Source organism: Chaetodon auriga, chromosome 10 (genome assembly GCF_051107435.1).
Source record: "Chaetodon auriga isolate fChaAug3 chromosome 10, fChaAug3.hap1, whole genome shotgun sequence".
Classification (NCBI taxonomy): domain Eukaryota; kingdom Metazoa; phylum Chordata; class Actinopteri; order Chaetodontiformes; family Chaetodontidae; genus Chaetodon; species Chaetodon auriga.
Window position 1 is genome coordinate 27,511,070 of NC_135083.1, and position 12,547 is coordinate 27,523,616.

At 39.6% G+C, this 12,547-nt stretch overlaps 2 protein-coding genes across 3 annotated transcripts in view; both read right to left on the reverse strand.

The window, feature by feature from the left end:
• Positions 1-1,168: 1,168 nt before the first annotated feature.
• On the reverse strand, positions 1,169-8,421 carry icmt (isoprenylcysteine carboxyl methyltransferase). Its single transcript, XM_076741468.1, has 5 exons — positions 8,183-8,421; positions 7,212-7,300; positions 6,665-6,834; positions 4,847-5,064; positions 1,169-4,675 (listed from the first exon to the last, which is right to left on the reverse strand). The coding sequence occupies exons 1-5, from the start codon at positions 8,399-8,401 to the stop codon at positions 4,496-4,498; spliced, it is 876 nt and encodes a 291-aa protein (XP_076597583.1). The 5' UTR covers positions 8,402-8,421; the 3' UTR covers positions 1,169-4,495.
• A 666-nt stretch (positions 8,422-9,087) lies between these two features.
• Positions 9,088-12,547, reverse strand: part of rtel1 (regulator of telomere elongation helicase 1) — a 52,115-nt gene continuing 48,655 nt past the window's right edge. For both annotated transcript variants that reach the window (XM_076740587.1, XM_076740588.1), the window contains 3 exons: positions 10,471-10,659; positions 10,228-10,350; positions 9,088-9,728 (listed from right to left, as the gene is read on the reverse strand). In XM_076740587.1, coding sequence (XP_076596702.1) covers positions 9,658-9,728; positions 10,228-10,350; positions 10,471-10,659 — 383 coding nt within the window. In that variant the 3' untranslated portion in view covers positions 9,088-9,657. The remainder of the gene's footprint in view (positions 9,729-10,227; positions 10,351-10,470; positions 10,660-12,547) is intronic.

Consider the following 12,547-nt stretch of genomic DNA (forward strand, 5'->3'; position numbering starts at 1 on the left):
GAGATACAACTCATAAAATCCAAATATTGAAAAAAAAATAAATAAATATAAATATATATATATATATACACACACACACATACACACACACACACATATATATGTATATATGTGTATATATACATATATATGTATACGTGTGTGTGTATATACACAAACAAACACACACACACACATACACGTATATATATACACACATATATGTATATATATATATATATGTGTATATATACACATATACACACACACGTGTATATACACACGTGTGTGTGTGTGTGTGTGTATATATATATATATATAAATCGAAGATTTACACAAGTGAAAAAGTTACACTGCAAACAGGTAATAACACCTTAACCCTAAACCAGACAGGAGTGGAAAAAAAAGTTGCAAAAAATAATACATGTAGCCCACATTTAAACATTTAAATTACATCAAGGTTTAAAGTTACGCATAATTATGGGCTTGGCTGCTTTGAGTGACAGCAAACCGCTAAGTTTCAGCAACCTGGCGTCATTAGGCTCATCTCAGCAAATGCGTTTTTGCATTTAGCCAGGAGTTTGACCTGTAGGAGTTAGGCACTGCGAAGATGGTGAGGGCCGGAGTCTCTGTCACCGAGCTTCACTATGGCTCTTCAGAAACCTATAGGTGACGTCACGGAGAACATCCATGTTTTATCAATTTCTAGTCTTGTCCAAAAGCAGCTATGTTGGCAGTGGGGTCTGTTACGGAGCAGTGACCTCCGTAGCGCATTCTGACGCCTTAATTAAAAGGGGTTTTCCTAAAAACTCACATTGACTGAAAACTGTGTGTGTGTGTGTGTGTGTGGACCAAAGGGCGAAATACATAGAAAAAGTTGCATACCCTTACATGTGTAGACTACACACAAGTCATTATTTTGAGATACTAACACATTATTTTGAAAACCGCAGTCTTTTTTCCCCATCCCATTGGCACAAATGGTCTTCCATAAATGACCATGTTTGCTTTTTAATACTTTGACAAAATTACCATCATAGTCATCCATCATTATAGTGCAATGCAAGAAATGCACTGGATTACATTTTATAGTAACCGTTACTATTGGTCATGTAGATTAAGACTTAACCATCAAACAGCAGCCAGCTTGAAAATCATTTCAGCATCATGAGAGTAATACAGACAGAGCCTTAATAATAACTGCTTTTATTTCACACAAGAGCTGTTGAGAAAATCTTTGTGAGTAAATGCACAGTAGTCCATCAACAGTTTTCACTCAGTGACTGTTAAATACAGGGCTAAGCTAAATGGTATTCTATACTGTAAAGTACAACATAACCAACATTAAACTCAGGTTTGCCATGTCAGTCTGCTCGTTATCTCAACACCTTGCATAAAGATGTTTCATCATCCACCCCACTTCACAAATGTGCTACAAGTCTGTCACTTTAAACTCTAACTACACTGTTCATCTCTCCAAAACACACACACAAGCACGCGCGCACACATTATATGAACTTGACATATTCTTTTCATGGAAATTAGGAATCTAGATAGGTTATTTGGAAAAGAACAAATGCAATGGAAAGATATTTCTCCTACCCCATATGGTCTGGCTAAATGCTGAGATTCTCACAGTGAATCCTGTAATGGCGCCTTCAATATTTGCCAGTGCTAACAAACTTCTTCCTTCAGTGAGGTGTGTGATGAAGCCTTTCTAGTGTTTTTGACAATTTCTGTCATAGCTTTTGGCTGAAAATGTTTGAAAACGTTGAGGGGTGCAGTGAGACACAGAGGCTGAGAGGACTGGTTTTAAGTTGAACGAAGAATGATTAACCAAAGATGTTGAACCAAGAGCAGACTGTTGAGGACTTTACAGTGCAAATTCAGAGAATGGTGTTTTTACAGGTGAGTACATCCACTGCATTGTCTTGCAACATAGAATTGTGTTGTGCGGTGTGTAAAAACTATGCAGCTCTCTTTGCTTTATTGTGTGTTCATGGCTGCAGCTACTACCACTTGCTGCTGCTCTTAAAGGGGCAGTTAAATCAAGTCTTAACATAAAATTAATGATTTATGTTATGGGGACTTGCATTTTGTCCCCCAAAGAAAGGAGTACCCACAATGCGACTATGCAACAGATTTATGTCCCCACGAGTAATACAAGCCCACTCATTAGTTTGATCACGTTTGGGGAAATTGCATACTTACATTCTTTTCCTGGAGACTTACCCTAACCCTATCCCCAAAATAAAATAACAATTTGTACCCAATTGCACAAGCCATCCCCAAGTAACTGGTCTTGAGTCTGAATTGTGTCCCTGAAAATGCTCTCTCTCTCTCACCAGTTGAATTAGTTGTTGTGTTAAGTGTGTCACAGTAGTCCTGAGTGTTGAGACAAGTAGCATTTAGCAAGCTCTTCAGCGTAGACTTTGTAGTGATAGTAATTTCCATGTTAAAAGTGTAGCTTACAGAACTTTATGTGATAAGTTTGTGGATACACAAATATTGAGTGAAACTCAATCACAATCATTCATACAGGAGTTGACCAATTGGACAATCTTTAAATTCCTAAACATTCTGAATAAGAAAATTAATTTTCTTAAACTCAACCCTGTGAAGCATTTATTGTTCAAACCTCCACCCTTTATTTGTATTTTACTGAATTCTTCACTGCCTGTCATTGTGTGAGATATACAATGACACTTGGGTTTTGAGAGCAGATAGCAGCTCTACGAAGCAACTCAGACAGGTGTGAGTATGTGTGTGTGAGAGAGATACACAAAAATGAACTGATGCTGATAGACATGGTAGGACATTACTGTTCAGCATGGTGATTTATCACAACTATTGATTTATATATTAAATGGCAAAAAACACAAAACAGGCTTAAACAAGAAGTGATGTCAACACTTCCTTTCCCATAAAGATAATGTGCAGGAGGTGAAAGCAAGTCTTATTTTCTCCACTGAAACAACGTTTAATCTTTTACCATGCCTCATGCCCCTGTGTACACAAAGATCTCAATGAAATGACAGAGAAACAAAAAACATTTCAACATATTGTGACTTAAGTGTTTTAGCCTGAGTGTTCAATGAGGAAGTGGCCATCAGGATTAGGTATAAATCAGGCCACTATTAGCCCGAAATTAAATTAGCCTGTAAATGATGGAGCTTCCTCACTAACTGCATTCAACAGTCTCAAAAACCTGATAGAAACCTTTATTTTCTTAAGATGTTGTATTAATTCTATCATAGATAAATAATGATTCTGTGCATAAATTCTTCAATAAAAAAATCTAGTGTCACCGTTTGGATGTACTGGTTCACCCTGTGTTCAAGAGCTATTAACTCCTTTTGATTCCTTTTGGTTTGATGGACATCTTTAGCATACCATGGTCCATTCTATTAAGGTGGCTTTTCCACCTTAAAAAAAGACAGAATTATTAGGGACAGTTAAGGGAATACTTATGGAAAGTATTTGGATTCGTATGTTAACTGGTTCATAAATTAACGCTAACACACAACATGTACCAGAGCTTTTGGGTTATGGGGAGGTGATGTCATGACAAAGTCCAGGTTTGGCTCTTAAGCAGTGAAACCAAAGCAGATAATGCTGCAGGAACTGCCACCTTCTCCAAAAGAATAAGATACAACTTTTCAGAGAGGCCTTTCAAGACTGCACTGCAATTTAAAGAACTGTACCTATCCAAATTGGTCCTGAGGATACAAACTCATGTCGTTGATTCTGCACATTTCACACTTTCCATTGGCCTCTTAACGATGAGCCACAATCTGAGACCTGCAGCAATACAATGGGACCTTACCAGAACCGATCAGACTGAATATCATTTTGACCCATCTTGTCTCATGTCCATTGATTTATACAGTGGACCTGTGAAGAGCTCAGCTGCAGCAGATCACTGATATTTGAAGGAGAGCTTCAGAGGACTCCTTTAAGCATTTGTTTGTTAGGCTAAACTACTGAAATTTGGAATAAACTACAGATACTGATGGCAGCTTCATGAAAATATTGATAATTCTTCTAAATATTGCTAATGTTAACATTTGAAGAAAAACAGTGAACTTGGCAGTTTCCTGTGAAACTAAAACATCTCAAAAGGTCTGCCCTTAAAAATTCAAAGAATGGTTATTTAACTCTCTGTTGACATATGATCCCAAAGGGCCCAGTGTAGAATCATTTTTCAAATTTGGTCCTCAGTGAAAATACTAAGCATGGTCAAAGCATGCAAACAGAAACTCAACTGAAACAGATGGCTCTCATTGGAATAAATGTAGTGCAGTGGAACATGTCCGGTCCTAGCTGGATTTTGGAAGTTGGGTAGAAAATCAGCAGCCCTGCAGCTGTCACTGTCCCTTTCTGTGAGCTACAGGCTCTCAGCCAGCTGCAAGGTTTCGCTCCAGAGGGCATCTACCATGGCAGATGTCACACACCCATCAGGTCTGACCCGCTTTAGTGCTTTAAGTTTGATGCATCCAGCATCCAGCTCCTTGGACTAGTTGACACGGATGCCTGAGATAAATGGCAGCCCAGTGGGGACTTTCTTCTTGTACTCCACATAATCCTCAGCAAAGAAATGGATGAGGGAGAGCTCCTCCTCTTCAATCCGCTCACGGAAGAATCGCCAGCTGGCTATCGTGTAGCCCAATATACACACCGGGTTACACAGCATGACCTACAACAAGACGGTAGTCAATCAGTCACAAAGCAGAACATGTGGAAAAGGTCTGTTCACAACCAGACAGAGTGTCTGAAAAACGTACGTATGATATTAAACTATTCCACAGCCATACTGTATATGGAGAGTGAATCAAACATGAGGCGGAGCAATGCTGTTGTAGCTCACCTGTGTTCCTGTGCTCCAGTAGAACCAGCCCACATAAGAGGGGTGTCTGAAGTAGGAGTACACCCCGCTGGTGACCAGCACATGGCTCTGGGCCTTCTCATTCTGGACAATGTGGTTGAAGTTGGAGCCTGCCGTCAACATGGCCGCCTTACGCAGGCCCTCACCACACAGTACCATGAGCAGACCCACAAAGCTCAACCAGTTCAACTGTTTTAGTCCTGAGGGGGAGGACATACTGATGAAACACTGGTGGGCAAATGAAAGTCTCACAATGCAGGACCACAAGAAACTCTAAATTATACGCGCACATGCACAAACAAAGAGGAAGAGGTCATATCATAATGAGAAATATTAGCTGTTTCTGGGTGAATAAAAGTTAATGTTCTGTATGAAAAGTGAAGATTAAAAAAAGGAGGGAAGAATGCTGAGCTTTCATGGTTCATTAGGAGTAAACACATGTCAAGCACATCATGTTTAGGAAAGTAGTTTACAAGCATGCATGCAAAAGGCAACCATTTACTGAATACTGCCATTTGAACCGAGTACAATTAGCCTAATCACACAAGACTGAATGTATTTCTGTGCAAACTTCACAGATTTTGGACATTTTTGCCTCAACATCCTACCAGTGTCCATTGGTTAGCTGTGCTAATCCAGTTGGAGAAGACCATGGGAATGGCAAGTAGATCATTTTTAAAATGCCAAGATTTCTCTTTAAAACACTGTTAATTCAATATATAGCATTGGAGAAAAAAAAATAGTGTACATTGCCTGTATGTGTCTACAGTGAGTTAATAATTCATTTATTAGCATGTTGGGCTAAATCACAATGATCATTAGGAAATGCCACAAATTTCAAAGCTTTATAAATACTCTGACTCTTCAAACCTTGTCCCAACAATCAGCACCTCTACACAGCTGACTAACACTGAAAATGAAAATAATTCAGCTGTACAAAGCAGAAGGCTATTAAAAAACAGCAAGGCATTTTCATGTAGCTGTTTCCTCTGTTGGTAATATAATTAAGAAATGCCGGGTGGAGGTCAAGCTGAGGTCTGGAAGAACAAGAAGACTTTCAGACAGAACTGCTTGTAGGATTGCTAGAGGCAATTCAAACTCTGTTTGACTGCTCAAGAAGTTCAGGAGATTTAGCAGACTCTGGGGTGGTGGTGCACTGCTCACTGTTCTAGCAACACAAATATGACCTTCATGGAAGAGTCATAAAAAGAAAACTTCATCACAAAATTCAGCATCAGAAGGTTGCAAGAACTTTTTCGGTTTGGCTCTCGGCTACAATGAGCAAAGGTATGTTTGGAGAACAAAATGGTGCAGTAGAAAAGAACACCTCTCCAACTGTTAAGCACAGTGCTGGATCAATAACATTTTGGGCTTCTGTTGCAGCTGTTGGCACAGGGAACATTTTACTGGTGAAGAGAGAAGGGACTCAGTTAAATACCAGCAAACCCAGGAAACAAACATCACATTGTCGCTAAAAAAGCTGAGGATGAAAAGAGGATGGCTTGCAGAACCGGATAATGACCCTCAACACACCTCAAAATCCACAATGGACTACGTCAAGAGGTGCAAGCTGAAGGTTTTGCCATGGCCCTCACAGTCCCCCCAACCTAAACATCATCAAAATCTGAGAACAGCTCTAAAAGAGCAGTGCTTGTAAGACAGCCCATTATGCTATTAACTTGTCCATGCTCTGCATGTCCAGTCTGCCCATGTCTTGAGCCACATGTTACTTTATCAGAGGTTACACTGACAGGCAAACCTTGTGTGTGCCATTGATGATAAGACCGATGATTGACCAACCTGGAACTGTCAGCTTCTCCACTGTGAACTCCACCCATGACGACACAGCAGCCAGGGTGTACTCCACACTGTGGTTGAGCAGGAACGAATCAAGTGACAGACTGCGAGGGTTGATGATGGCTGTCACCAGGTACTCAGAGTAATGGAAGAATGAGAGGGAGCACATATACCTGCAGAGACGCACATTACCACACACGTTCAACTGCAGCAGGCCTAGGTTACCAGATAAACACGGCTCTCAAAATATGATACATGCCCTGATTCATTGTGTATCTCTCTACAGCTGAACAATTATCCAAGATCTATATATCAATCAGACATACATTTCAGTCAAATTTAATTCACTGTCATTCAGTGGTGTTGTATGATATAAAATAAAACAGCCTGGTGAATATTAAGGGGTGGGTACTCTTTATAAACATGAGTATAAATAAAGGCCAAACTATACCAATTTAATAAAAAACTAAGAATGAAATACATCAGTAACTTCATGTTACGTAAACTGATCATACTAAACGAAAAGTAACATCTGAACATATTTACATACCAGCCAAAATGTGTCCAGGTGGTCTCAGAGAAGCTTATAATTAAGCCACAGCCAAAAGTAACTCCCAGAAAACAGGCTCTCACAGCAACCTAGAACGAGTTGGGACACTCAGGTTATCCCTGATCGAAAAGCAGCGTCACCTAAACAAACCCAAGTTCTATCTGGCTAGCCTTAAGACCAGTTGGCCACATTGCTAATTCACAAAACTAATCTGCGGCCTACACTGCGGATCCCGTATCCGGTAGCGCCCGCGGAACTCAAGCTAAATATCTGGCATTTTGATTATGTGTTACCTGTTGATAAAACTCCGTAACTAGCATGTTAGAAATTTTAGCTGAAGAGAATACACTTTTGAATTCGGTTGCTTTTCTCACCATCTTCAAACAACAATTCAGAGCAAATCAACTCTAGAAGTTTAAGTACGTAATTTTTTTTTGCCATAAACATAAATAGTGTGTGTTTTAATCAGTGGATCACACCGAATGGTAAATCATCAATAACTTACGTCACCTCAAACCTTATTACAGAAGCAAATTACATTCTGCACAAAGCAAGGCAACACTGAAACACCATTTTTTGGTTTGGGTTCTTGGCCACATTCTTTCACAGCACATTAAGAACCTGTCAAGGCTAATTATAGAATAAAATTAAACATAGCAAAAGACAGGAAAGGAGTTAACGGTATCCACTGCAGCTTTACCTGGCTTAGACCAGCTGTCTCGATCCTCTTTAGCTAATAAGATTAACTAACGCAAACGTAAATAGGTAGCTAATGTTAGCTAGCTCGGGCATTCACTTAGCCAACTTTAGCCGTACAACGTTCAAGTTTAAATGGCGAAATAAGTTGTCATACTCCGCAAAATTAGCTTATAGTAGATGAAATACTTTGCTTCTGGATAGTAACTTACTAAAACTCACGTGCACTTCACTCAACATGGGATAACATCAGTCACAAGTCAATAAAAGCTTACCTTGTATAGAGGTCCCCTGTATATGATTAGCAAGAGGCCGTTGATAACTGCAATATGGACACAAATCGCTGTTTTCCCCGGAGTTTCCGTCAGATAATCAAACACCCAGTCAATATGTCCGAACCAGGTTCTGATCAATGGGATTAAAATCACGCTAAGCCCTAATATAAAAGCGTTTATACTTATTCTTCCTTCTAGCACCAACTTACTGCCTGCCATGATGAAAGTACTGTGCTGAGGGAACTCTCGCGATACCTAAATGACAACCTTGTGACGTCCTTTTCATGGCTTTCATATTTTGCCCGCTAGAAAAGCACAGTGGCAGGATTCTTTGGGTTTGTATATATTATTTTGGAAAAGGCCATGGACACTAGGTGAAATTTATTTATTTACTTAAATAAGAGTTTTGACATGTTTCAGTGAAAATCTCACGGGATTTTTAACAACTCTGGCTGAATGCAGGGACACTCCTTGAGGAGTCTACCCTGGAATGTATGAGAGGATAAACTCCAGTCAAATGTCCTTATACTATAATTGGTGGTGATATATTGTACCACTATTCAATCACTTGTGTTGAAAATAGTGGCGAAGTCATGTTTGCCCTGGCATCCCTTCGTGGGTTAATTCAGTCCTCAGTATGATGCACCATGGCTGGGTGTGCTGGGTCACCAGAATACATCAAATTCCATGAAAAGGCTTGCGTTGTTCAGCCATGTTTTTCCATCGATCAAACCCAACATTGAAGAGTATATCAAAATATGGTGTGGACTAGTTTGAAAGTGAGACGTACAAACAGGGGTCTGTCAGTTTGGAAAAGGAAGATGCCCCTCATCTACAAATCAGCAGGCTACATTATACAGATAGTAAAGCACTGTGGTCACAGAAAAAGAAACCAAAGGCATATGTAGATTCAATCATTTAATTACCTCAAAAATACATAAACATTTTTTTCTGCATAGTACATTTTCACTTTTCGTGACATTAATTTTATACAGAACAGGATTCATTTAGCTGTTAGAGCCTTTGTGCCAAAATTCATTGTAAGTTAGTAGTGATATACTCTGCTTCATTGTTTACACGGTGTTACTCTCTCTAGATAGAGAAAAACACAATATTGTGTTTTGGGTACTGTTGTTCACTCTTGAGTGCTGAGTTTATGAGACATCAATGTTAGTTCAGTTTGCTCTTAAATACATTTTTCTGCAAGTAAAGGGATAGTCTGCAGGAGTTCTTTCTTCTCTTATACATTCTCATTTCCTCATATGCTCCGGTCGTTAAGAAACTGAAGGTGTGCATGAGTTTTTATGGTTCATATCATTAATTCAGCCTGCCAATGAACAGAGTCCATCCCAGTGTTCAGTGTTCAGATACCTACACAGCCAGATTACTGCACCAGAACAATTATGTTTATGGTTTTTGTCAGCATTAACATTAACTTTTTGAAGTGCATAACCAATGATGCTGTAGTTCAGATCCTACTTTCTTTGGCTGCTTGAGAAAAAACTGGAAATCTTGCTTTGTGTCTTCAAGGTAGGTGATGATGAAGCTGAAAAAAACAAGCAAAATGTGTTGTAAGGTCTCACAGGTGTCACTATTGTTGTGTCTGTTAAAACTAAAACATGTGAGAAACACATCATCTGCAACGTTTTTTTCTCCCCACAATGTTGAAAATATCCAACTTGTACCCCCCAGTGATGGTGTAAAAGGAAACACAGTGGCAGGCTGATGTATGTCTTTAAAAGGAGTACAGCAAGTCTGGCTATATTTTATATTTTTCTTCTTGTAAACAAATCTCTCAAAAAGACCCAAAACAACACTGAATGCATCTACTAGTAAGTATTATGTGTACATCAAAGCCTGATATATCTTCTTACTGATATATCTAGCATAGAGCTACATACAACACATACCAAAAAAATTAAAGAAACATCATTAAGCCTAATGGTTTCAGTGACCTTCGGAGGACGATACAAAAAGTATTAGGCAAGATATGACAGAAATACAAACACCATTCTATACTTTATACTATAATACACCAGGTTTACCTTTTCTTTGTTGATCTTCACTCACAGCAGGAACATCAGCAGCAGAGACTGTCTCACCTACCAAAGCATCCACCATCTGTTTGTACTGTGTCTTATGGTGAGGACGAATAAACATGCCAAATCCTTAAGGAAAGAAAGATGAAAGATGTATTTGAATAGTGACAACTGATCACAAGAAATTCTTGTTCAACCCTCCAAAATTTAAAAGAATGTAAATATATGTTGTGATTTGAAAGAACTTACTGACTAGAAGGGGTAAGTCCTCATCTCTCTCTGTGAATAGGCTCACCACTATGGTCACCAGGTTTTCATAGTTGTCTGTCTTTTTGTAGCTGTAAATGGCCTGAAAGAGCTGAGCTGATTTTTCTTCTCCAAGGGCTTTTTTCACATCAGCCAGAAAAGTAGTGTGGACTTCACTCTTTGGAGCAGAACCTGAAGAGAGTACTGGATTTTATTTCATGCTTTATAACCATTCATTTAACACATGGAATACACTTTGTGTCGTTATGCTCACTAAACTACATTATTCTTCAACCAAAGTATACTAAAACTCACTAGTTCATAGACATGTGTATCTACATTGACGCTGTGTGATATGAGAACATGTGGAACATGTTTGTTGGCTGTGTCTACTGTGTTTGCAGATATATATCTGTATTCCAAAGATTGACAAGACAAATTTCTTCATGCCTCTATAATATCTTCTAAGTGCTTCCATCTATAATGCTTCTATAATATCCTTGTTATGTGCTCAGTATACTAATTTAGAACATTCATCCATTCATCTTCTATACCGACTATCCCTTTCGGGGTTGCGGGGGGGCTGGAGCCTATCCTAGCTGTCAACGAGCGAGAGGCTGGGTACACCCTGAACCGGTCGCCAGTCGATTGCAGGGCCACATATAGAGACAGACAACCATTCACGCTCACACTCACACCTAAGGACAACTTAGAGTCACCAATTAACCTAATGAGCATGTTTTTCGTCTGTGGGAGGAAGCTGGAGTGCCCGGAGAGAACCCACGCATGCACGGGAAGAACATGCAAACTTCACACAGAAAGGCCCTGCCCGACCTGGGGATCGAACCGGCGACCTTCTTGCTGTGCGGCATAATTTAGAACATGAGGACGGAAATGTATTTGTTTTTTGCCTTTACTGGCCATAGTGATGAAGCAAATAGGCAACAAGAGAGGAGAGAGAGGGTGGTATGACATGCAACACAGGTCCCAGGCCAGAGTAGATCATGGACCATGGTTATGTGACATGCACTGCAAGCATTTGGCCACCTGCATGGATATTTAGTCTGTAATCTGAGTGTGTATGACAAAATAATCTCAAATCAAGGTGCACTTACTAGCTTTTTTTTTTGGAACAATTGTATTTAAGGTTTCAATATATATAACATCCAGTACATCAAACACTAGATCTTTGCACCCATCCTGCTCAAATAGGGAAAACAACCAAACAAAAAAGCAAGCCAAAAGATGGACAGCACTCAAATTATTAGCATATTTGCCAATGATACAGGCTTTGCAGAATAAGGTAAGCCACAGGAAAGTCTGTGATCTTTCAAAGTCTTTCAAAGGAGTTTAGAGTGTATGTCCTTATCCAGACCATCAAAATGGTCCCCAAATCTAGTTTAATTTTTCCAAAGGGGCCAGTAGTGAAGTTCCTCCATCTATAGTGAGAGCCATCTCATCCAGCCACAAGTAGATTTTCAGTTCTTTATGATCAGGTTTTCTGGTTGAAACAATTACAAACATAGTTTTTTGTCTGTGCATGAACAGGCTGCAACAGAGGAAAGAACCAATTCATAGTCCACCTTTACCCTTCTATCATAAATAAAATAACACCAGTGAAAATGTCCTCCCCATATGGGCAAGTGTGTGTGCCTTCCAATACTTTTTTCATTATTTTTTTGGGCTTTTTTAGCCTTTATGATAGCGACAACTGAAGGTACGACAGGAAAGGGGGCAGAGAGAGCGAGGGGACAACACGCAACAAATGAGCCGCAGGTGGGAGCAAAACCTGCGGCAGCTGCAGAGGACTGACAGCCTTAATACATGGGGCGTACACCCTACCAACTGAGCTATAGGGGCGCCCCAAGTTTGACCTCTTTCCCTCTATCACAGATAGGCCATACTGCTGAATATATTAACAATGAACCACTTTGATTCACTGAACATGTATCCTTTTGAAACCTCCTTTCCAAACACACTTTTTTGCTCCATGGCACTTTGAGATGATCTGTAGAGGTAAGGAAGCAAGCTAAGAAAAGTGACACAAACTGGAAAAATGTAAAAAGTTCATGCTATAGTG

What these genes read in the sequence shown, in the direction of transcription:
- icmt (XM_076741468.1), bottom strand. Translation starts at nt 8,401, where the DNA reads ATGGCAGGCAGTAAGTTGGTGCTAGAAGGAAGAATAAGTATAAACGCT. An exon ending in ACCTGGACACATTTTGGCTG is followed by an intron (nt 6,835 to 7,211) that starts GTATGTAAATAT and finishes GCGTCTCTGCAG; the next exon opens with GTATATGTGCTCCCTCTCAT. An exon ending in GGAGAAGCTGACAGTTCCAG is followed by an intron (nt 5,065 to 6,664) that starts GTTGGTCAATCA and finishes CCTCCCCCTCAG; the next exon opens with GACTAAAACAGTTGAACTGG.